We start from the raw sequence: 26830 nt of genomic DNA on the forward strand, positions 1-26830 counted from the left end.
TCTCCGTAAAGCTGCATCAAAATCTGGCAACAACATATTTTTAAGATTTTTTCCAAATTTTCTGGTGGGTCCCCTTCGAAAATTCACAAAATGCATGGAGCCACTATTTGACCCACATCAATAGCTATATCTTTGGCAATAGTCATCGGATTCTTGAGCGGAATGCACTAAACGATTTGTAGATATATTCTCCGTAAATCTGCATCAAAATCTGGCAACAACATATTTTTAAGATTTTTTCCAAATTTTCTGGTGGGTCCCCTTCGAAAATTCACAAAATGCATGGAGCCACTATTTGACCCACATCAACAGCTATATCTTTGGCAATAGTCATCGTATTCTTGAGCGGAATGCACTAAACGATTTGTAGATCTATTCTCCGTAAATATGCATCAAAATCTGGCAAAAACATATTTTTAAAATTTTTTCCAAATTTTCTGGTGGGTCTCCTTCGAAAATTCTCAAAATGCATGGAGCCACTATTTGACCCACATCGACAGCTATATCTTTGGCAATAGTCATCGGATTCTTGAGCGAAATGCACTAAACGATTTGTAGATATATTCTCCATAAATCTGCATCAAAATCTGGCAACTACATATTTTTAAGATTTTTTCCAACGTTTGTGGTGGGTCCCCTTCAAAAATTCACAAAATGCATGGAGCCACTATTTGACCCACATCGAAAGCTATATCTTTGGCGATAGTCATTGGTCAGATCTATTCTCCGTTAATATGCATCAAAATCTGGCAACAACATATTTTTAAGATTTTTTCCAAATTTTCTGGTGGGTCCCTTCGAAAATTCACAAAATGCATGGAGCCAGTATTTGGCCCAGATCGATAGCTACAGAAGCTATATCTTTGGCAATAGTCATCGTATTCTTGAGCGGAATGCACTAAACGATTTGTAGATCTATTCTCCGTAAATATGCATCAAAATCTGGCAAAAACATATTTTTAAAATTTTTTCCAAATTTTCTGGTGGGTCTCCTTCGAAAATTCTCAAAATGCATGGAGCCACTATTTGACCCACATCGACAGCTATATCTTTGGCAATAGTCATCGGATTCTTGAGCGGAATGCACTAAACGATTTGTAGATCTATTCTCCGTAAATCTGCATCAAAATCTGGCAACAACATATTTTTAAGATTTTTTCCAACGTTTGTGGTGGGTCCCCTTCAAAAATTCACAAAATGCATGGAGCCAGTATTTGGCCCAGATCGATAGCTACAGAAGCTATATCTTTGGCAATACTCATTGGACTCTTAATCAGAATACTTGAAAGATTATTTTATTGATCCTGCATCGATCAGTCGTTGACTTACCATTATGGCGCCTATGCCTATCGTGGCAAACTTGGCGCTTTCCTCCGTCAGTCCGGAGCTCATAAAGAGCGACGTGGAATAGTAGAAGACGGCGTTGATGCCACTGAACTGCTGGCTCAGCTGCATCACAATGCCAATGATGAGGGGCGGACGCAGGGTGGGTGAGCAGATTAGCTCCATGGTCGATATGTGGCTCTCGGCCTGCTGGGCGCGCTCCTCGGCCCTCATCTCCTCAATGTCCTCTTCCACAGAGCCAGAGGCTCGCAATCGACGCAGGGCTAAAAAATATAATTTTCAAAGCATATTTTCTGACTAAATTTATGATTTATTAAATTTTAATAATCCACAAAAACCTCTGTTAACCTTGTGGCTTAAAAACATTAGCATATATTTAGCATAAATGAGACTTTTTTGTTAAATTGATTAGAACGTAATTAACCTGGCATAAATGCAAAAGATAAATCATTTTAATCCATCGTGGATTTCGAGAACCCCTTTGACAATTTATTTATTTGTAATTTAGTTGGTTTTTTTTGTGACAGTTTGTTTTGGCTTTAAATAATGCATAATAATTATTTTGACTTACCCTTGCGCGCCTCCTCCTCCCACTGCTTGGTGATGAGCAGATATCTGGGAGACTCGGGGCAGACGGGCAGCAAAATGAGTTGCAGGATGGCCGGACAGATGGCCAGGCCGAGGAGGATGGGCCAGCCCTCGTTGGTGCCCAGGATCTGCTCGATGCCCAGCACTTGGGATAATAGTAAACCTACAGTCACAGCCAATTGATTAACAGTACCTAAGCCACCGCGCAGATTCAGTGGCGCTATCTCCGAGATGTACATGGGCACCAGCGACGTGTTGAGGCCTTTAAAATGTTACAACATTCAAGAGCCGGTTTATGGAATTATTTATTGCAGTACATACCGCAATTAACACCAATGATAAATCGGCCAAGGAATAACATTTCATAGGAATGACTAACTTTGGTAAATCCCATTAAACAAGCGCCGGAAATTCCGAGCACATTATTTAACAGTAGGCCGCCTTTTCTGTAATCAGGAGTGAAATATACAAAAATGGGTATGAGTACGGCTAGTTAGGACTATATTAAATTAAAGACAAACTAACCTGCCAAAGCGGTTGGCCATCCAGCCGCCGCTGAAACCGCCCAGCATACCACCGATGGCGAATATGGAGACTGCCACCGAGTAGAGCTGCTGGATGAACTCCTCGCTAATGTCCTCGCCGTAGCGGTCCTTGTACACATCCTTCATAAAGTTCTCGATATTTTTCTCTGGTGCATTGATAACTCCGGTGTTGTAACCGAATTGCAGCATGCCCAGCACCGCCGAGAATATCGAGTAGGTGAGGAAGAAGGTAAGACCCTGGAAGGTGTTGAATGGATTTCATTAGTGTTGAACTTATTTAGAGGGGGAGTGGAAGGCGGGACGGTTGGGGATTCGGTGGGGGGCTGTGCGGGCGGGTCCATCAAACGCTTTGCAAACGAGTGTGCGGCAAGGAAACCAAACCTAACTCTTTGGAGAAGGCCAATTATCTAATTAGAACTCAAGCTCAAAACTAAAGCAAACGATAGTCTGATGAATGAGAGTGTGTGGATGCTGGAAAGTATAATTAAATTAAATAAAAACAAACTGATAATATTCTCAAAACCATTCAAATTTATTTCTCAATTGCTTGCTACAAAAAATAATATAAATAATTAATATACAAGTTCCTTTAAAATACGTTGATGAAGAAGCCGTCTGTACGTGTGGAGTGTTGGCGGAAAAATGTTCTCTTAACTTTACAATTTCATAAATTAAATGCAAATTTAAAAATTAAGGGAATCATTTTTTGGCAAAAAGTGAAACCAATTTGAGGAACATTTGCATCTGTCCATCATCATGGCAACAGTTTTTGCTGTCAGTGGTTAAGTGTGTCTGGTGGGATGGATGTTTCGGTTGGTTGGATGGTGGGTTCGGGTGGGGTGGTTGTCTTTGGTTGGTTTGTGTGGTTGTCTGGCTCTGGATAGTAGTTGGTTGTTGGTTCTTGGTGTTTCGGTTTGTACATGAATAGAGAAATGAAATTCAAGTATTTAATTACACAACATGGCAAATAATTTAAGCTACAAACTTGTTCTAAAAGTCTTAGCTTCCGTCTGTGCGTATGCTCCTCCAGTCGATCGACATATTCGCGCAGCTCCTCGATCTCCTCCTTGACCTGCTGCACGGTGTCCAGTTCATGTTTGATGGCCACCATGTCACGCTTTACCTGGGTTATGATATTATATGGATATAATTATTTCAAATCTAGAAGAGCCTCCAAGTCCTATCCCATACTCACCTCGGACACCTCGCTCTGGCAGCTCTCCACCGATTTGGTCAGCTCCTGGAGCTGTGTCCGGATTTCGCACAAGGCGACTGTCGTCTCCAGGTGTCGGTCGCCTCGCTGGAGTTCATCGAGTTTCGCTGACAGATTCATGCTCATCACGCTAACTTGCTTTTGCAAACTATGAGTGGGTGGTTGGGGTCCACCAGGATTTCATTTCCAAATTCGCCAAAAAATTCAAATGCATGACGTGAGTTGGGGTCACGCCAGGGTTTTTGTTTTTTGTAGGTTTTTCGGTTTCATTTGTTATTTCATTTAGTCGGGATCGTGTTTCGGGTTCATAGTCGTAGTTGTAGATTGGCGGCAGATTACAGATTGCGGTTTGGAGTCAAAGAAAATATCAAGCAGAAATGCACTTTAGTCGTACGTTGGCAGGAATGCCTTTGTGGCTGATTTCATTCCTTGTACTTTTCAGTACTGGTAGCTACTAGACTCGCTACTACACACGCACATCCACAGGCACATACACCCTCACAGGCTCATACACACACACACATACACAAAGAGAGTAGGTTACTTAGCGTATACGTAATTTATTTTGCAACTGGCGTAAAGGCAAAACGCAAAAAGCAAAACGTTAACGCAAAACGTAAACGAAACACAAAACGAAATTATTTATGACCGCTTGCATTAAAATTTACTGAGCTATGCAATTATTGAGGAATGAAGCAACATAAATTTTATGGGCCACAGCCCGAAACAGAAACAGAAGCAGAAAACTGAACGGAAAATACCAAAGACTGCTAAGACTGGGAAACTGAAAACGCACGCCAGACCAGGACAGGACAGGCCAGGGTTCTTTAGAGAGAGTATAGTAACTCAGCACTCCTTGGGCAGAAGTCCAAAGGTCTGGCGAAAGGATTTCTGTGTTGGGGCAGAAACAACAAGGAGGCGAACGAAAGAACAGCAATAATAACAAAGCCAGGCCACTAAGTACATAAAAAGTAACTTAAAGTAAATTGTTGGCATATTTCGTTAAGGTTAAGGCAAGAGTAATGTACAATGCACGAGAATGAAAAGTTGACGGCATTATATATACTTAAGCTGTACTCAGTACTCTCTACACTGTATCTTTTCAAAAACTCTGTCGACGATAGCCACAGTCATCCCATTTATTTTGGGCAGTCCCCCTTCTTTTTTTGGCAAAGTCAACTCTTCCGAGTCCGAGTGATAGATGGATAGACAGACCCTGTCATAGTTGTGGTCATAATCCTGTTTCCATTCTGGCAATGGCTTGAATTTACATTTTTATCAGCGGCTGCGCCATGTCTGGCAAAAAATAAGTCACAGTTAAAGCCTAATTGAATTTTAAATATTTTAAATCCAACACTTTCTGCCTAAACTTTAGTTTAGATAAGTCGATGGCATATCTACCTCTGAAATTGTAAATCGCTCTGTTCATTGTTCGCTGGCTTTTGGGGGAGGAGGCTTTGGAGGCAGTGGAGCAGAGGGAGTGGCATTTAAATCAACTGCAACAAAAGTTGCGGACAACAGTTGCCAGCGCCGGGCGGATAGGGAATTGCGATATGGCCATGTAGCCTCTCGGCGGTGCACACAATGCGCATACGACACGTGGGCCAGAGAGGAGTGTAGGCGAGGCCGTGCTTGAGTTGCCTGCGCATTATGTTAATGCAAAGCCTATGCAAGGGGGAGCTGGGGGAGGGGACAGGACAGGACCTCCCTGTGAGCTGGGAGCTATCGTTAGTTCTGTTATTGTTTTGCATTTCACGGACATTGTTGTGCCGAGCATAAAAGGATTATTTTATGCATACATCAGCGAACGAAACCGAAACATAAACCGAATCCGTAACAGAATCCAAAACAAAATCGAGAGCCAGAGCCAGAACCAGAACCAGGACAACAGATTCGAGCGTACGTATCCTGTGAAAGTTATTGTTCTCTGGGTAAACAATTGCTGTCCCATGTGTTAGTGCCATCGTATGTCAGCTGCAGGAATTTTCGGTTTTGTGTAAAGGATTTGTATACGTGAGCATTTAATAAATTTTCTGCCAATTTCTTCCTGCCTTGTGCATTCATTAAAAGCTTCAGTACGTGCAGTAATACCCCCTACCCGTCACAATTTCCCCGCCCATTCGACATTCCTTCCTTTTCCGTTCTGCCAAAAAGGATATTTCATTTTGGCTGCCACGCGAGAGGGGAATATCAAATTTGTGACAAGACAAAGCTGTTATGCCCTCAGCGGATTATCCCGGTCAGGATTTCAATCACATTAACCCTCCCAAATCCGTAGATGGAGTACAACAGCATCCGTCAAATATTCAGACTCGTTTCACCTTCATATGTTCATACATCGGTTATGGATAGAGAGGACTTGAGAGGGTTGGCTTTACAAGGGGGGGTTTACAAGGTTTTTTGGTTCACAATCAACGTTTCTGTATCCGAACAGTTCAGATCTCAGTGCACACAATAAATTCAGCGAATAAATTAAAATCAAAATCGTTTGTTCTCGTACAGCTACATGGACTATATGTGGCTGCATATAAAGTACAAGTACATCAATCAGATCGAATCGGATTGTTTGGGGTTCGGAGATTTTTTGGGGTTGGGGATATCAAACCAATTGGCATATAGGACATTCACCAAACGTTGCAAATTGTTGTTTTTCTGGTTTTATTTTTTTATATTCAGTATCAAATATATAAATAAATATGTATATACTTTTGCTGCAGCTCTCGAGCTCTCGAGTATGGCATTTGTAAATCAATTTAAATTTATTTGTGGTCTCGTTGAATTCGGTTCGCATGACAATATTTTATGATTTGCATGATTAACATTTTGTTTATTTTATGAAATTGTTTTATTTCGCCTTAAAAAGAGAGATATATGCAAAGCCAAATGAGCGGATGAACGGAAAACAAATGTCTCTACTCGGCATATTTCACGATGGGGTAAAAGTTCGAATACGAAAAAAAACCAACAAAGAGCAACAAACTTTATACTTATACTTTATGTGGATTGTACGAATATTTTCTGGTTGTCACAGTATTCTCATAGTTTCATAGTATTTTTTGGTTAATTTTGGTGAAGGGACCGTTACGCCAATTAGTCTGGGATTTGTTGTATGCAAACATTAAAACATTAAACCATAAAAAGTGTACAGCAATTCATTGCAGCAACGAACCAAATATATATGTAACCAAAAAGACAGGACAACAAAAAAATAATTCACAAACGACACAAATGGAGGAGAGGACGTTTAACGAGTTGAAAAATCCTGAAAATATTGTGTGACTGACTGGCTGACTGAGTGATGTATTGGGCAAGGGATTAAGCACGACGGGCGGTGGGTGGGTGGTTGGTTGGTTGGGTGTCTGGGGGTTAAGCTAATTATGAACTTGATGACATGCAAAAGGATGAAGGACACCGAAAGCGACACAATCAGAGTGAGGCAGCGAGAGAGAGAAAGGGCGCTGAAGTGGCCAACCGCATGCTGATTGACTGCCCGGCCAAAGGATGTTTGTCAATGGCTTTACATGGCTGCGAATAAGTGTGTGGGGGCTGTGAATGTGTGTGTGGTGCGAACAGCGACTTAATGGCACTCAAACACTTTTTGGCATGTCATAAAAAACACTATACAGCCACCCACCCACTCAGCCACACAACCATCACATGGAGTATCGCAACCACAAGTTAATCTCTACTTTTTCACAAGCTATTTATTTTGTTTCATGAGAGTTTAATCTCATTAAGTAATCCAGTATCAATAAAATATTTAAAGATTATATTCTTCTCCTTAGCTGATTACCTAATATATATTTTGGAAAGTGTTCAATTGTGGTTGCTGTCGAGGACTTTTCGAGTTGCAATACTGAAACCACAATCACAACCTCAACACACTTTCTCTCTCTACTTCACTCGAGCTGATGATGGGCACGTTTTCGAAACTAAATTAATTTATTTGAACTTAATTGAATTCTAATTGTAATTCATGCAGTGCGATGGGTATAGCGCCAATAGACAGAGACAGAAAATAGACAGAGATATTTAGAGAGAAAGAGAAGATGAGAGGGTTATAAATAGTTGACTGGGTTTTTGGGCGAAATATTCTAATAATTAACAAATCAATTTGATGGGCTACGAGTGCCAAAAGAGTGTGCAAAGTGCAAAGGGGTAGAAGGGGGAAAATTTCTGGATTATTGCATTACAATATATATGAAAGAGAGAGGGTGGGAGGAGTAGCAAAAATATTTAGATTCGTAATTGAAGTTAGTTGGTTGTAATTGCATACTCATTGAGTGGCGTGAATACCAGGCCACTTTGCGTGTGGCTTTTTGTTGTAACGGTGATTTAGTTGAGTTGAGTTGTTGTTGTTGTTGTTGTTGTTCATGGTACATGGTAGAGTTCATGGAGTTCATGGAGTTCATAGAGTTATTGTGGGGAATTGGATGATAAAGAACACGTATAGACATTTGTACAACAAGTGAGGCAGCAAGGAGCTCCGATAATGCATTTTATTAGCTTCTCAAATAATGTACTGCTAACGAAATTCATTTCCGGAGATTGCAGACAAATACTGCTATATACGTACGTACACAAGTAGAGAATATATAGTTACATATTTATAAATAAGTGTCTATATTGTATGCATTTATGTTGTATGGAACGGAACGCACACTTGAGTGATTGACAGACATTGTGTGGAAATGAAATTGTGGACACATGCGTGTTCAATCACTCAGTGACATTTAAGCAAAGTAAATACATTTCGATTGAGTTGCAATTTTGTATGGTACAGCGCGTGACACAGCGAACACAAAAAAAATGGCACAACGAAAGGAGGTGGCATGGTGGCAGGGTGGTATTGTGAAAGCAAAGGCAGCAAACGGTAAACAAATGCTGCTAATTAACAATTTTTAATTAAAGTTCTATCAATGAGAATGAGAATGAGAAGCCATTTCAGTTACAATCACGTTTACACAATTATTAATATGAGCAATGAGACAGACAACGAAACAATTCAATAAGAGTGATGGGCCGAAAAAAACTGAAAAGAAAGGAAAATCAAATGTGTGCTCTGTATACATGGCGTATGAGTGATGCGTTCGAACTGCAATCTCATCTTTAATTAATTGATAATTGTTAATGTTAATGTTAATTAATTTACTTTTAGATTAACTCTATGGCTAGGGCTGAATGAATGAATATGTTTGCATGTACCTGGGTGGCATTGTGCCCATCATTTTGTTGGCTTTTCTTGGGCCTTCGCCTCACACTCGTCGTCGATAAATTGATTTCTTTATAGAGTCTTTTCTTTTTTTATTTTATTATTACAATAATGTATGTCTATAGTTGCTTTGCTTTTGTCTCTTCACTTTCTTCGCTTTCTTTTCAGGGTTTGGTGAATGTCGTATGTGGCCGCGCGGTATAGTTATTTGGGGTCTATACTTGGATATCTATATCGGGAACGGGTTGCGCAACAAAAACAACACAACACAAATGCCCTCAATGAATAATTGACAGTCTAAGGACACACGCAGGACACTTAACTGAACATAACTTGCGCAAATCTGTGTGGGAGGAGAACATTAAACAATCGGTTGGCATATACATTGCATATTTGCTCGTTAATATCACAAATCACAAACCGCAAAAACAAACTTTAACTGAAAACTGAAAACCAAATAAAACGGAAATACTTATGGGTATTAATTTATTTTTTTTTTTTTTTGCTGTGGCTGCTTTTGCAGTAATAGCACACAAAAGGGCACAAATTAAAATTGAAATGAAAATTTATTTACGCCGAAACTTAAAATATCGTCCTTTATTTGTTTAATAAATTAAATAAACATGGCGCACACAAATAATTGCTGTTTATTTATCTAACTAAAAACGGATATTTATGGCCTGCAATCCTTTGGTCGCTTCTGCAAATTAATGGCCCGTAATGAGCTTTCGGCCACCAAAAATGGTGGAGGCCTCCGGACTCCATTACAACGAGGCAATTTGGCAGCGGATCATCGGAGGGCAGGTTGTCGGTATTAGTATATCTACTAGCTACGTACTCGAGCAGCAATTGGCGCAGTGTGGCCTCGTCCTCGCCATGACATCTCAGCCTAGATTCGCGGTCTCGATCATCTCGACTCGAGTGGCGTTGCCTTTTGGGGGCGTAGCTGAAGGAGTGGCGGTAGAAGCGGCCGTTGTTTATGTTAGCTCCACGATAGGCGTCTTAATATGTGGCAGGGATATGAAAGTTGGTAGATACAATTATGACTTTATAAAAAACAAAGTAGCGTACTAAAAAATGTATTATACATTCTAAACTTTAAATAAAATTTAGTTCTTTGAATGTTTTCTTAATAATGGTATTTTAAAACTATTCTTTAGTATAATTCTTAAACATAAACATCCTTTTTTCTAAAAAGTATACACACCTTCGGGTCGCAATCGCACAGGCGGTGAGGTCAGCTTGAGTTGTGTTGACGTTGTTGTGGGCGGAGTCTTACGTCGACCACCAAAAACATAATCGTAGGAATCTTCGCTCAAATTGGACACTGCCATGGCATGAGGAGAATTCAAAACACACATAACACATTTTAGCACTCTTCAGGAGTATAAATAAAAAAAAAACGAAACTAAACAAAAACACCAAAATAAAACTTACTCAAATGCACAAACTAAAACCGAAATTAAACTCAAACTAAAGGATAATATCACAAGCTGTTGTTATTCCATTTTGTATACTCACTCTACACATTTTATGATACACAAATATTTTTTCAAAATAAGAATAATGTTAGAAATACGCAAGTAAACATTAGAATAAACGCAAATATTGAAATTGTCGAGATTTTGTCATTTTTCATTTTTATTGTTGTAGTACGTAGTTGATGTTGTTTTTGGTTGTTATTATTATTGTTGTTGGTTGGTTGGTTGGTTAGTTGGTTGGACGAAATGGAAGAATAGAGAGCACAAAATGTTGCAGTTTGTTAGCACTTTGATTTCGATGCAATTTTCATTTTCATGGACATCACAAAAAAAGGTATCTAAAGATTGACACACACAGGTAGCTATGTAGGTAATTCTGGCGTTCAAAAAACTCTCAACAAAGCAGCTGCAATCTGGTATTGTTTCTCTAATAAACAATTTTCAAAAAATACACACACAGCATAGTAGTATTGGCAGCGTTCAAAAACAGAGCAAAGAGCTACTTGAAAAAATTCGAAACTCTGAAATGATTTGGAATTTGCTTTTGTTTTTTTTTTTTGAGTGGGGAAGAGCACAAATAAAAAATGTTTTCTTTCTTTTTTTTTTTTTTTTTAAATATAGTCAAAAATTGGCAATAAAAATGGCAAGCAAATGGAACTAGACAAATAGACAGAGATAGAGAGAGAAAGTCGGAAAAAGACAGAGTGTGTGTGTGCGAGGGTGAGCTAGAGAGAGAGGGCATCAATAAATTAATGGACGACTGTTTGACTGATTGGTTTTTAAGATTTGACTGATTGATTGATTGACTGACTGGCTGGCTGACTGGCTGGTATTGCTGCTGAAATGCTAAACAAAAGTTTTTGGGACAAAATGTTCTTTGTGGGAATGTTCGAGTGTGGTATCAGGTTAGTGTAAGGTGTAAGGTTTACGTGTGTGTTTATGGAGTGTACAGGCGAGTTATGAATGAGACTATGAACGTGTTTCGGTGATGCAGGCGATGCTGTTTTTTTCGAGTATGTGGCTAAAACAACAAATAAACAATTTGACCAATCAAAAGAACCCAATCCACACACCAATTAAAGTTGCAATCAATTGGAAATGGCACAACCGAAAAGAAAACGAAATCACAATTTTTACAAAAGGTGCAACACAGTAACGGCAAACAAACTTTTTAATGGGCCAAAAAGCTATACAAAAACTTTGCCAAACTCAATACAATACAAGAAAAAAATCATATAAAAAAAATATATAGTAAGAGAATGCCCAAACAAAAGCTGTAACAACTGCAGGCAAACAACGAGAGAACAAGAAATATAAATTGGCATATATACAATATATGCGGCAAGTAATTTAAAAGACTGGGACGTGAAGTCCCAAAAATTAAAAGGAGAAAAACAAAGATGGAGCAAGACTTTGGAATATTGAATAAGGGGCACCTGGAAACACGCTCAGCGGCTGAAGCACTTGGGTGGAACGCAGTGGCGGTGGTAGCGGTGGCAGCTGTCCAAACGGATCTTGCTCGTTCGAGATGGAAGACGTTGGCGGTGAGATCATCGATATGTCACCAATGGTCGCCATGTCATTATTCTGGCCAGCTATAATCCATAAAAAATAGAAAACTCATTTTAATATTTAAATTGGTAATAATGTTGAAAGTTCCATAAATACAAATCTTAAAATCAGATTGAATGTGGACTCTTTTTTTGGTTTACGATTAATTCGCGTTTCCCAACGCCTGCACCTGACTGGGCTGCATTTAATACCAGTTTGGGCTTGCGGGTCGGTCCCGGACTGGATGTGGAGCATGCAAAGGCTTTTAATTTTGTCCCGCACGTGGCAGGTTGGCCACAAACAACGGAAAAGCAAAAGGGTAAGGAAATGTGCGAATGGCAATGGCACAAGGCGAAGGCAAAGGAAGCGACAGAGAAAAGCCAGGTAACGTAAAGTAAAAGGTGTGCGGCGCCATATTTCGCACATAAATTGTATGCCAGCTCCGGATCCGGGTCCGGTTGAAAGTCTTGGCCAGGGGGAGGGCAGCACAGGAGGCAGTGGCTCAGGTGGGGCGGCGGTATATCCAAAGGCAGCTGCACGAGATGGCGTCGCATGCATGGATGCATACGCAAAGCATTTACGCCAACGCCTCGGCAGTCACGGACCAGAGAAATGGAGATGAGAATGGCAAAAGGAATCGAGAGGCGGAGCAATGGAGGTGGCGAAGAATAAGGTCTCGGAATCCCATATAGTCACATACGAGCAGGAGGTCCGGACTCCGGAGCATCCGTTCAAAGGCTTTGGCCAGACCGCGTGCCTTTGCATAAAATAGATTTTCATTTTGATTCGGGAAGCTTCTCAGGAATGCAAAGATTTCCCTGCTACCTTTCAAAAAAATAATGTTTTTGGTTTTAATTTCAATTCAGGATCAGAGCTTATTAAATTTGATGTCCTGACAACCATTTTTCCCGCAATATACATTGGTTCTGTGGAAGTGAATATAGAGTGCAAGCATTCACAAAGATCAACCTGCTGGCATGGCAGGACTTCCCAGAAAATGGATCAATCAAGGCTCAATAGCCGGGCATTTACCATGGGAAGCCCCACACGGTATTACCCTTTTCTACAGTCCTTGATTTTTTTCCACATATTTTTTTTTCTTTTTGCTTTTGCCCAACCCATATGTAAACCTTTGCAGGACTTAAAAAATGCCTCGTTGGCTGCGATAAATGTGCCCATGGCTTCTCGTTGTTGTGGTTTTGCCTTAGGCCCAGTCCCAGTCCCAGTCCCTCTCCATCCTCCCACCCACTTGAACCTCGACCCACACACACACTATACCCGATATATAGTGGGGCCGCACAACAACAGCAACACGTGCTGCTTTTTCTACGGTTCGGTATTTTGAATTTTTATTATTTGCAATTTGCGTTAATGTTGTGGAAAAAAGCATGTGGCTGTTATGGCTTTGGCTTTAGCCCATGTCCTCTTGCTCCTGCTGCTTCTGCTGCTCCTGTCCTACCTCCTGGCTTCCCTTTCTTGGCATATTGAATGGCCATTTGTGTCACACACACAAATACACATGCGAGTGGGGAGAAAAGAGAGTGGTAGAGGCAAACGCACAGAGGCACACTAATGACCTTTTCATGGCCGCCCCAGCCCTAGCCCCAGTCCCAGTCCCAGCTCCAACCCCAGCCAGCGGATGAATGCAAGAAATGTGGGCAAATTATGGGCCTGACAGAGACGATCCTTCCAGCACCCAGCCGTCGTCCTCGTCCTGGGCTTTATCCCTTCGTCGTTATTGACAAAATGATTTGTAAACATTTTGCGCATCATTAGTTGGCGCTGCTCGGAAGATATGGCCTGCATTCTCCCCTGGCATTTAACCGATTAAAATCGTGTATGCATCAAGCGAATTCCCCATTCACCGAATGGGGAGAACTTTACACTAAAAAACCGGACAGTTTATAGCCTTTTCTAACTTTTTATTTCTCTGTTTATTGAATTAAATGAGTTTCGCCAAAGGATAAGCTGACTGATAATAAATTAAATTTCCCTGAGATATCTGAGAGATATATAGCTACTATCAAAAACTTCATCTAAGGTCAAAGCTATTAGCAGATAAATGTATATTTTACTGTAAATCAATAACTATCTAATAATCGCTCGCTGTGGGATAACATACCGGAAACCCCTACCCCTATGAAGTGGGGTTTTCAAACTGATTGGATAATGAACCAGAATAAATCAAGCTGTCAAATGGTAATGGTTTTTTTCTGTGCATCTCTTTTTACTCCTTGTACCTGCGTAATGTTAAACTCTTTGCTGACACCGCAAAATAAAAATAAACTGCTTCCGGCTTCAATTGCATCAATAGGAATGGGCCACGATGAGGAGTTTGCCTTGGAAGAGGCCGTTGGGAAGGAAAAAAAATGGTCAGGAGGGGATTGGTAGCGGAGCAAGTGGCATGGGGCAGGAGGCAAGAGGCATGGCAAGGAGGCTTGGCAAATATTTGCTTAAATTTGTGCTGAGGTTAAGCTTTTTGTTTGCCTTGCCTTTGCGGAGACTTGCCTCGGCAGAGCAAAGTTGATGACATCGAATGGCCTCCGTCGCAGTCTGGGGCAGTTGCATCCGCTTCAGTTCGCTTGTCCTCTGTCCTCCGTGTCCTTTCTCTCCTGACATAGAAAAATAGTTGTGGAGACTAAGGCCGAGAAAGGCGGAGGCTGGGCGGGAGCTGCGTTTTGACTGCATGCCAAGGCTGATACTCCACTGACGATGCTGATGACGCAAGCAGTCAACCATATGAATGTGTATGTGTCCGAGCATTGCACTATAGGAAATTTGACCACTTTTTCTGGCCAAAAACCATTTTTTGAAAGTTAAAGGATTTAAATAATTTTAACTGCATATCATTCACAATAGATTAATTTTTAATGTTGCATACCAGAAATTTTCATAGATGGCGCCACTGCGAAGAAAACAGCTGTTAAAAACAGCTGTTGATGTTAACATTTACATGAGCTTAGAATTTACGATTTTTTTGGGGGGTTTTAAAAACACGAATACTTAAAATTTTATGGACAAAATCAATAGTTTTGAAATGAATACTTTTTTAAGTGGTTTGTATTGTGTGTTTGTGTATGTGAAGTGTCCAAAAAACTTGTGTTGTCCTTTTAATAAAGTGAAAATGTAAGCAGTCTAGCATAAGACATTTTTAGAAATAAATCACATTTTTAAAAAGAGATTTAAACCAAGTCTGGCGGAGTCGGACAATGTAATTTAGTCCATGTTGTAGATTGTTTAATTTTCTTCAAATGAGTGAAATATGAATATGCATAAAAATGCACTTTCGAAGAAATTCATAATTTAAGGAGGCAACCTCAACACCTTGAATGTGAATCTGTTAGCTGTGAGACTAGTGCAAAACCGAACAGTTAGAATGTTATTTTTAAATAGGGGGCGGTGCCACGCCCACAATTTTTTCATTTCTGAGTTCTTTTGACCATATAAACTCAAATCAAAAATCAAAATTTAAATATCTTGCTTAGTTTTTGAGTTAGAATGTGTTTCTTAAAAAGTGGGCGGTGCCACGCCCACGTTTTTTTAAAATATTGAATCTATTGACCATGTGAACTCAAATCAAAAATCAGAACTTAAATATCTTGTTTCGTTCTTGAGATATTATTTTTGGCCAGAAAAAGTGGTCATATTTCCTATAGTGCATTGAGCAGTCATTCATGTGTATGAGTGCAAGGCTCTGCTCGCAAGCACACCCAGAAAAATGCCACAAATTTTCGACACACACACACACTCTCACACATATATCCTGATAGTCCCAACTTTATGTCCAATCAAGATTGGAACAGATAGAGTAAGAAACCAGAAACTTATTAGCCAGCATGATGCGAGTGGCCTCAAAGAAACCCCAAATGGAATTTGGCCAATCAAAATCGCCATAAATAAATTTCACAAATTTAATTCGCAGCCATTCAACATTTTTGAATACCTTTGAACTTTCGCAAGCCAATTCGCATTCTTCGTTCTTAATAAATTTTTCTCTTTGTGCAGAGAAACTTTGACAAAAAGTTGCCTGCAGTCGGCAGGGCGGACTGGCCCGTTTCTGGCAGTTGTGACAAGTGGCCTCTAACTGGCCGAGATGCCAGCCCCCTCGGGAGTAATCGGGAATTATGCAATCCTTGTGGCAAGGCTGTAGGCTCACCAGGATAATTGATACCCTTTGTAGGTTCGCCAGCCTTCTCTTGACGGCAAATCAAATTAGCGAACTGAATTGAAAACTTATTTATGCATGAGCGGCCGCTAATCATTTTTCGAGAAGGGAGTAATTTAAAATTCAATTAACTAGACGCACAGCCTGGAAGGGTTTCTTAGTAGTTTGATTCGCCTTTATCCATACTCCTTTCTCCTGCTGCCCTTAAATAGATACATTTACCTCCTATTGCCATTCAGATTTATGAATTCGTATTCGAATTCAAAGCAAATTGAGCCGATGATGAAAAGCCTTTTAACTCGACCACTTGGGGGGCTTTTGTCTTAAACGTTTTGTCAACTAAATGCATGATTGATTAAATGAAATAAAAGCCCAACACATACACATGAACACGCTCACGCACACTCATACCGATACTCAAACGAATACTCTGACAAATGCATCCAAACTACACGCACACCTGACGCCACAGATAGAATGCAAGATATTCGAGCCGTTCTTGTTATTGTGTGTTCATTAATAGGCTTTTGTTTTTGCTCACCACAAAAATTATTGCTGCTCAAATGCACTTGAATGCGGCATTGTTTCGCATTCCTACAGCTACAGCACCCGCCATCCTACCCTCAAGTGCATACATCTCCGACCGCAAAATCCTTAAACGCTGCATTAATGGCCATACACCCACACAGCCATACAAACACAAGAGTTGGGTAAGCTGAATGACCTCAGTGTTGCAAGGATTCCCGCCTCACTGTCTCTCGATGATATTACAAATTAAATACACTTGCACGTTTGCTTAACTCGAAATTCAACAAATATTGAGGGCCGGCTGCGGGACAGCGGCAGGATAGCTGTGGATAGCTGTGTAAGCATGTGTCTGGGCCGAGCACTTGACAATCAGCTCTCACAACAGCCGGCAGACGACAGCAGGCCAAAAGGATAGACAGACAAAAGGTTCGAACACCAAAGTACATAGAAAGAAAAATATTCTATAGAAAACCTAGTTAAATATTCAATTTCAAAAAGAAACCCCAAAGGTGTTAAGATAAGACTTTTTTTTTTTACCAAAAATGTAAATGACATTAGAGCCCTTTCTCTAAAAATTTTAGGTGATACCTACTACTATCCTTAGTTTCCTAACTAGTAAAATTTAATCTTCTTTAATTTAATAGAAAATTCTTTTTATTTACTTGCAACCCAAAGTAAATATTGTATTTTTTTCCCAGCGCAATGAGCTGGCTGGCTGGCGACTTGTCCTGGATCTTGGCTCTGGCAATACCGCCATTGTCATGCTTGTTGCTCCGTCCCGCACAACTCTTCGTCCTGGCCATCTTCGGGGAATATTGACAGTGCGGGATGTTGATAATACAAAGCAAACTCTCCATTTTCGGCTTCCATCTGTCCAAACGTAGCGGGAGCCTTAGCTTTCGCTTTGGCTTATGTCCTGTTTTCGTTATTCTAGCCAGAGTTTGCACGTATTATTGAATGTGTTTATTTGTCAACATCCCCGGGTCCCGGGATGCTGAAGCCCGTTCCAGTTTATCACCACTTTGGTGTATACACTTTAAAGGCCATAACTGTTGCAGCATATGCGGCGTATGATTAATTTCTGCCGCCTGCAATCCATCAATGCAGAAGAGTTTGGGACCGTAGCGCCTCATGCGGCAGTTTAAGCATAACGATCTGACATTTTTCACATTATTAAAATCACTTGGCGAACGAAGAGTGACGAGCGCGGAAAAGTTAAATGGCGAAAATATCACGTATTCGCCGCGTATACACACGCTATAAGTGCAAACCATTTCCTTATAATTTTACTGCAGTATCGGGACATGATGTATGACGGGGCTGATTCGTTTCAGTTGTGAAACTAAATAATAAAGCATAACTTACCCGTACACATAGGAAAGCCATTTCGTTGCCAGGCCCGGGCAAAATCTGAGAATTATCCCTCGTTCCAACTGGAGTCGACTAAAGAACTTTCGGATTCAGATTTGTCCGCAGTCAAATCCAATTTTCATCCAACGTATCGCCTTCTCTGCACTTTTCTTCTTTGCCACCACAACTCCAGGTATGCACTCCGTATGCCGTATGCCTTCTTGGCTCTCGTCCTTTCTCCTTGTGGCAGCTGGCAAATGATAAAAACTGGCGACGCACTGCTAAAAAATATGCATTTTTAATGCCATAAATTAGTTTTGCCGTTTGCAGTACACCGGGGATCTGCAAAAAAAAAAAAAAGAACAAGAAAGGAATGAGTCAGAAAAGCTCAACTCGGCTGGAAGTCTGCACTTTTGCTTCTAAAAGGGGCTTCAACTCTATATTTTCAGCTCTAATCGTCGGATTCCATTAGTGAACAAGCTTTTCCACTTAAGCATATAACTTAAGGATACAAAAATACAGAAATTTAAAAAACTTCTAAGCTAAACTTTTAGCACCTGATAGTTGGAATACTTTAAAGTGCTAAGATTGCATCAATATTTGAATAAAATATAATCCAAAACGAAACTTTGCTGGCAGTTGACTTTCAATTCCATGATGAGGTTTTTCCGGAATTAATTTCCCATGCTTATTGCTCGTTTTAAGCAGCTCGTTGGAGTCCTCGCCACCGAAATCACACAACCGCAGTGAAATTAATGCTGTCAGCACATCGGTGGGTAACTCTATCCGCATCCTCATCCCCATCCTCATACTCATCCTCAGACCATTTCCCCCAGGTGTATGGCTGCCAACTGGCAAAAGTCAAATTAAATTCTATTTTTAGGCGCCCAAATGCTGGCAAACCCTTTTCGTTGCCCTCACACCTGTGAGTCCTTCGCCCTGCCATGCCGTGGCATGCCCTTCGCTTCGCAGTTTTGTTAATTACTCCATGAATTTGATAGTTTTCCATCAGTGCGGATCACACACGAGACTGGCGGGGATGATGATTATGTCGAAAATGAATATGCAAATGGGGCAAAAGTGTGTATATTCGAGTGTGTGTGCCAGTGCGGTTGTGTATCGGTGTTTGTGGAAATGTAAAAACAAGACAAGAGCTCTCGAGTATATCAAATTTTGGGTTGCGGCCCCACAGTTATGGATACCAATTAGAATTGGGTTATCTGGCATCGAGAGGCAGTGGCAGCGATTCTGAGCTACAAACTGAACAAGGAAAATCTCTTGCAACCGAAATGAGCTGGAAAATGAGAGGGGAGGGCCCTGCATCTGGGTAGCTATTGCGAAATGGCCCGAAATGAATGCAAGTGCACTGGGAAAAGTCGACTACCATTTCTTAAGTAAATCCAATATTCCGCACAACCATTAATCTTTATTTAGTTTTTAAATGCAATTTTTTCCTGTGTGCATCCAAGCCTTGCTGCAAACTTGGCTCTGTAGCCCGGCTAATGATGCGCATGATGTGGCGGCATTGTCCTCGCCATCATCCCTGTTTCATTCCCCATTTTTGCCAGGCCCATCAGCGGCGTCAGCGTGTTTGTGGCAGCCTCAACTTAACTTCATCTGCATCTTCATCTGCACAACTGCAGTACTTGCAACAGCATCCCCCTCGGCCACCGCTCTCTATAGGAGGCACATGCAAAGCCACCATATCCCCCGGATAGACTCAGTTGACTTAGTTGGATGGCCTCCAACTGTGCGCTGCACCGCATGAAATTAATATTAATCGCAGCTATGCATTAAAGCCGCTTTTAGCTTCTAGATTTTCCTGCTGCCATTTCCTCGCCACCACCTACACCCCCCTCGGGTTTCTGGGTTTCCTTTGTTGCAATGTGTTTATTGTGAATTTTATTTATTGCTTTGCGGTCGTGGCGGTTATTAAAATTGCCACTGGCAATTTGTAATCATTAGGCATTCTTGTCGCTGTTGCTGTTTCACTTGCTATCTCTGTCTTTATCTACAGTCGCTGTCTCTGTTGGGGCTTTCTCCACCATTTCTCCCCACTTTGCTGTGCACACTTTTGGGCGCCCATTTGACAAGCGGCTGACAAAAGTCAGTGGCATTCTACCCAAACTAATACCCATGCACTTATGCAAATCTCACACAGATACTCAAACCTCAAAATAAAGGAGAAAGACAGAGATAGAGACAGAGTGGTAGAGCGGTAGAGGGAGAGATAGGAGTATGGAAAGAGGCAGGACACGCTGGCACTGCCATTTGCACATTTAACGTCCTCGTCCTCGTCATCCTTTGCCGCTCCGTTGTAGTTGTCGTGCAAAATTTAAGTGGCCACTTGACTAAATTAATATGACACTGCAGCAAGTGCAAGTGGCCAGGACTTGTCCTTTTCCCTTCAAATGTTATTTGCTCCCGTTCCTCCCAGTTAGGTCCCTCCTAGCAGTCTCCATCTGCCGGCTTTGGGCCAAAAATATGAATAATTATGGAATCCAACTGGCGTTCCTTGATTTGCACACAGAATGCCAAGAAAATTGCATTAATTAAGCCAAAGGATGACAGTCCTTGTCGATTTGAATGTCATCACGGCAAAGGTCTGGATATGGATTTAAATTTTTATATTTTCTGTTAATGTCCTCAAGGCATTATCCTGGACAATGGCAACATGACAAATCCGTAAGCTAAGCACATCCTTCTTAGAATTTGCATCCAATAATTTAACAAAGCATTTCCCCCTCTAGCTTGCCCAGGGTATTCATCACCATCACGGTCCTGTCGTCTGTCAATTGCCTTAAATGCAATTTAATTTTCCACCTGATGATGTCCTCTATGTAAGGCCTTTGCACTTACGTGTCCCCTTCTGGCACAGAAACAACAAAAACACGAAAAACAACATGGAGGGTATGGGGGCATGGAAGATGAAGACGAAAACGAGAAAATCCCAGTTGGATTGTCGCCATTGCAAACTCTTTCTAACCCCAGCTTTCCAACCAGCTAGAGAAGGATCCTTCGTTTTTCGTCCTTTCGTGCCACCCACCCAAAACAGCCCTCCCACCCCGTCCCAGCTATTCAAGTCTGCCTCCTTGCCAGCCATCTTCACCTTCTTGTCCCTGCCCATGTCCGTGTCACACTTGGCTCGCAGTTTTGTGGCCAGGCCAGGGCTATGAAAATAACCATAAGGCAATTGCCCGGGCGGGTTACGGCATCCCCCTCCTATGCGGCCCACTCTGCGGTGGCACTCATAAGCCTTGAATGGTAAATGTCAAAGTTACTCCTTAGCGTAACATTCGACACATCGGGCGTTGAGGTGTGAGTGAGTCCCCGTTTGTTAGTGTGCGTCTATGTGTGTGGGATACACTTTGAGAAACTAAAGCTCCCTAACTAAAAGGAAGGTGGGACTAGCTTTGTTTTCTTTGAAATATTAAAAAAATTCCTTTTATATACATAGATAAATGACAGATTTCAAGAAAGTTAACCCTAAGCATCTTCTTCGATCATTTAATTAAATCGATCTCGATTTCGTCCAGTGCAGATGTGGGATCTCGGCTAGGTCCTATGCCTGGCCAGGATTACATTACACTAAGTTCTGTGCAAACACAGTTGGCGCAGTTCATTAACATGTTACATGGAGTTCAGTCGGTCTGGGGACTCTACTCCGTTCCACTTTGGATGTTGTATGGTTGCTGCTGGATGTTGTATGTTGTATGCTATGTGCTGTATGCTGGATGCTGGATACGAGGAGGCTCTTTTGGTCTGTTTGTCTGTGCAAATGTATGCGTAAGCACAATATGCCCGCCTATCTGGCTTTCTCAGTATTCGAGGGTGTGTGGATAGGTGAATAGGAAGGGGTGTGCGTGTGTATAAGAAGAGAGTGTGTGGGAGAGCTAGGCTGTGCTTGGGTGTGCTATACTGTATTCTGCATGCTTTATGCTTTCTTTTTCTCGATGCGGAAGTGTTGCCCCAGCTGCCTCCTCTCCACTTGAAAACGGAGCAGCTCAAAGCGCTCCAAATATGTATGGAAACCCTTCTAGAGTGTGTGCTTTCGTCTAAGCTGTGCATTTAAATGTAAAGCATAAATAATTAACAGACCTCAGAGCTTGGCTTACGAATGCATCTGGCAACTGTGAGCCTCTTCCCCTAATTAGTCGGGTTTTTTCCAGTCAGCCAAAAGAGGGGGGAGTGCGAGGGGGATCTGATCATCATCAGGCCTATTCTCCAGTTAATTTGCTGTTTTAATGCGTTTTCCACTTGTGGCCAGTTAGGCGGCCCGGATTTTAGGAGGCGGTGTGCAAACTTTTAACCGAAATAAGCCAGCGAAGCCAAATTTCATTTAGGAGCCACCGCCCCCGGAACCCTTGTACACTAGCCCCCTATCCCAGAGGCACTTGCAACCAGCAGCCGTTGCATACTTTGCGGCGCAAACAAAACCGAGCTCTGGAGTAGCCGGTCCAGAGCTTAAAACTCGCAGCAATTCGTTTTAATGAATCCATCTACATCCCCACAGTGGAGACCCCACGTCCGCATCCGCATCCACATCCACAGACATTCTGGCCACAGAATGCGCTGGGAAATGGAAGGAAAAGTAGGAAAATGGGAAAAAGGGAGCGAATGGTTGCATCTCTGGCCGGAGAGGAACTGATTGTATCAACTTCCTAAGTGGATTTTGCAGTCCAACTGGCATTAAGCTCTTGGCCGCAGGTAATTTCGTATGAATGAAAAGCAAAAGTCTGCCCAAGCTCCCATTTCCCACTCGTCCCAGTACCACCCACCATCACCCACACCTACACAACTATTCCCCCTTGAGCCCTGTTTTCGTATTCGTTTTCTGCACTGTTTTCTTGCAATGCTGCAGTTTGTTTTGTTACCGAGCGACAATGACAGGAGTCTGGGAAAAGTCCGGAACCCAGTGCAATTTTTCGCATTTGCATACAGTACAACCAAGATCCTAGACAAAAATGTATTTAATATTTAAACCTCACTAGGTACTATGAATATTAAAAACTATTCAAAAAATTACTATTATCCTCGAAGAGGATTTAGTTTCCTGAAAGCAACCCTTAATCCATTTCCATTATCGAGTACTCCCTGTAGTTCCTTATGCATATGAGCACGTTCACTTTTCCCGTGGGCTTTGAAGACCCAACTACTTCCCCGAGCTTCCCGAGCGTCAAATCTCTGACATTTCATGCCTTTTTGAGGTTTTCTGGTCGCGAGCTTCGTTGTCGTTGTCCTTTCTGTCGTCCTTCCCAGTCGTCCTGCCCCCTGGTCTCTGGCAGCTACCCTTTCTGGTTTTGTAGTGACATTGTCTTTCAATAAACATTCATTCCAATGGCCAGGGAGTGCCAACGAGTAGGGGAATTAAGAGGGCCGGGAGTCGAGCAAAGGATGGAATCCTCTGGCACAATCCTCCTTGGTTCCGTTATGATTTTTGTTTGGCTGCCGAAACTTTGTTCGCCCTTTTGATCCCACAGCCCCCTGGTCCTTCCATCCTTTCCTTTTCAACCTCCTCTCAACCATTCTTCTATATGCGACTTTTCCTGCTGTGGCTTTTCGCACTCATGAATTTTTAAGCGGCATCTCTGCAGTTGCCAGAAAACAGCAACTAACACCAAGTCCTCACTTTCCTGCTGGCTGCTGCCTGCTTCCCTGCCCAGCTCTCCTCGCTTAGCTACGAAAAGTTAAAATAGTTTCAATGCAATTTTGATGATTCGATGTTTGCGAAAACTTCTGCCGTTTTTGCTTCTCCTCACCTGGGCAGGTGTACCAAAAAGTGCAAATTGTTTTCCACTAAAGGAAAAAGGGTACTTCTTTAGAATATTAATTTTAAGGAAAAACTATAATTGCAGAGTCATGAAGAAAATTATACAAAATACAATTTCATAAACCTTTTTAAAGCAAAAAAAAATATACCTTAAGAATATCCATAGTCTTGAATTTTATTTCTTGTGTCAGCAATGGCATCATCCTATTTATTACGGGGACCTCCTTGACAAGTCTGAGTGCGTTCTCAAAAATTGAAAACGACATGGTCCCAGTTCCCCAAGCCAATCTAAGCACATTTTTAATGGAAACTCAATGCACCTCATGAAATTCTAGCCGCCCCATTCGAAGATGCCCTGTCGGTTTCCGTCCCCAATACCTGTGTATTAATTTTCGAATATTTCACATTTGATCATTCCCTTGATTACACATAAAAGTTTAAACATGGCCGGAATGCACTCCTACTGCTATGAGTCTGGCAAGTGTTGGTCATAAAACTCCCAAACAAAGATCATTTAATAAAGTTGAGTGAAAAACGGGCGGGAGTATGGCTGTTTTTTGGCCTCGTGATATATTCACCTATAAATTTGATGGCGTTTGTTTAGTCGCGTGGAAGTGCGCCATAAAACTCATAAACATTGAAAATGTGAAAAAGCATTAAAAACAATACAGATTGGTTAAAGTACACTCTATAATTACGACTTTTAATCGATAGATGAATAGTCATTTTTGAATTTTTTTTTAAGCTACTTGAGTCGACATAATCTTGATTGTTATATTTTTAAATCTGGCTGTACGCCATTCAAACACTATCTGGTTAATTAGGTGATAATTTTGAAAAGGCAGATAGTGGTCTATAATGGGCTTATATTAATACTCTCTTTTTCTTTTGATTATTGGGGAAATAATAATTAAAAATTCTTAAAAAGAAAGAGCAATCCCTTGGGCAATTGGTTTAAAACCCAGCTGATAAGACCTCAACAATAAACTCTGGTTTATTTATAGAACCACACTTTATATAATTTTATTGTACCGGCTTTTAGTAAATAAAGAAAACTATTTCATTATTTTCGTAATTATTAAATCTTTTCTCTTAAATATAAAATAAATAATTCCTATCATGAAAATTGATATTTTTCAATCTGAATAACCAACAGCCGTTAAGCTTTAACGAATATTGTTTATGCAAAAAATGCAATTTATTCAGATATTTTATTTAATCGCGGTGTCTGTTACCGGGTATTTACTGTAATCACATTCAAATATATGTAAAAAAGTGATGGGGGAAAAAGAGTAACGACTGGCAGCGGTGAAGTTTATGCTGTTGTTGTGTTTACTCAATTCAATTCATCTTTTTTGCCATGCCGGCCTGTCGAAGCATTTTAATTGAGTTGAGTTGCTGGTATTGTTGATGTTGTTGTTTTTGGGCTCACTGCATCGTGATTTTCGTTTATAAATTGAATGGAAATGCAATTGTTTTTAAACGCGCGAACTTGTTGCAATTTTCGTTTATTGCTTTATCTTGTCGCGATTTCTGTCTTCTCGCGGCCGTCCAACATCCATCGGCCCTCCTTTTCCCCCACCTCATGCTCTTTCTTTCTTTCTTTCTGTAACCTGTCGCTCCCTGTCAGTGAGAGTGAGTGAGAGGGATAGATAATTGTGGCTTTCACATTCGAGAAGACTGCTTACCTCTCATTTAATTTATTTAATGCCGTCTCATATTAATTTATTTCTGTTTAAAACGCACCCGAGCGATAACCCCGGGGCTGGGAGTAATTTATTGATTCAAGTGATTAGCCAAAAAACAGAGTGAGGCAAGTTTATGGGGCAAGTGCACTTGAGATTCCGCGATTAGGACTACGCGACTGATAACAAAGATTGTAGGAACTAACAACGAAACACCGAACGGCACTAAAAATAACACACCGACAATACCTAATTAACAATGTTTACACCTGGACGTAAAATAGAAACAGAGAACGTCACGACAAGTGCTTGGCTGAAGCCGGAGTGACTGAAGCCGTCCGAGTTTGCGATAAAACTGAGAGAAGAATTCCAGTGGAGCGATGAAACCCCCAAACGAAGCCTCCCAAGCGGCTAACGCGAGAATTGGAGTGCGAGCGAGAGAGCTAGATGGGGAGAGATTACCCATTAAACTGGAAACCTGCCTGACCAGAATTCTGGAGATTTCCTTACCAGCTGAGCGAGAGGGAAGTGTGAAAAAAAGAGAGGCTATTGTTTTCAGAAGAAAGAGAAATGTAAAATTTTTAGATCCAAAAAAAATTATAATATAAATAATTTAAAAAAAGTTATTATATATTTTAACTATATAACATTTTTTATTAAAGTTTAATTTTATAAAAATGCATACATTAATTAATGTCATTTAAATGCCACTTTTTTTCATGAACTTGAAGGAAAAACCATGTATACATACAGAAAGGTGCTCCCCTTAATTCCTCAGATTACGCATACGCCCTGTTGTTAATTACGTATACGAGCTGAGAACAAAACGAACTTGAATTCGCTGTGGGCAAGGCAAACAAACGGAAAGTGAAAGCAAGGCTTATACTTGAATTTCCACACCACACCACACCCTACCACAGTACACCTTCCACCCCCTTCGATTCGAACATTTATTATGTATCGAGACAAGCTACTTAGTGTAATCGCATTTGTATCTGCAATTACACGAATGTTGGCCTTTTGATTGTGATTCCGATTGGGATTCCGATTCCAATTCCCATTTCGATTTCGGTTTCGATTGCGGTCTGTTATCAGTTGTTTAAGTGCCACCGGGAGTGGCAATGGAAGTGGAAGTGGGAGTGCGACTGCGAGTGGGCCACTGAGGGGTGCAATAAGTACCTGACGACGGGTGTTGCGGCAATTAGTGTACAGGGGTGTCAGCCCTCTCGAGTGCCGATTAAATCGGGAAGGGCAGGGTTGGAGCGGAAGGGTTTGGGGAATTGACAGAAGCGTGCCGCGGGAGTGATTGTAATTATTGGTGGATTGATAACGGAAGCCACTCCATCTGAAGGGGGGAAATCAGTAGCACGCCTGAACTAACTTTCGGCTTATCAGTCA

At 41.2% G+C, this 26830-nt stretch overlaps 1 protein-coding gene across 1 annotated transcript in view; it reads right to left on the minus strand.

Moving 5' to 3' along the window:
* Glut1 (Glucose transporter 1) overlaps positions 1–25791 on the minus strand; it is a 38296-nt gene extending 12505 nt beyond the window's left edge. Inside the window, 11 exon segments of the mRNA XM_070279325.1 lie at positions 1330–1607; positions 1916–2194; positions 2254–2378; positions 2458–2714; positions 3463–3600; positions 3673–3838; positions 9741–9903; positions 10110–10229; positions 11820–11978; positions 17993–18319; positions 25436–25791. Of these exon segments, the coding sequence (XP_070135426.1) occupies positions 1330–1607; positions 1916–2194; positions 2254–2378; positions 2458–2714; positions 3463–3600; positions 3673–3838; positions 9741–9903; positions 10110–10229; positions 11820–11978; positions 17993–18002 (1695 nt within the window). The 5' untranslated portion in view covers positions 18003–18319; positions 25436–25791.
* Positions 25792–26830: the final 1039 nt, after the last annotated feature.

Source organism: Drosophila bipectinata, chromosome 3L (assembly GCF_030179905.1).
Source record: "Drosophila bipectinata strain 14024-0381.07 chromosome 3L, DbipHiC1v2, whole genome shotgun sequence".
Classification (NCBI taxonomy): domain Eukaryota; kingdom Metazoa; phylum Arthropoda; class Insecta; order Diptera; family Drosophilidae; genus Drosophila; species Drosophila bipectinata.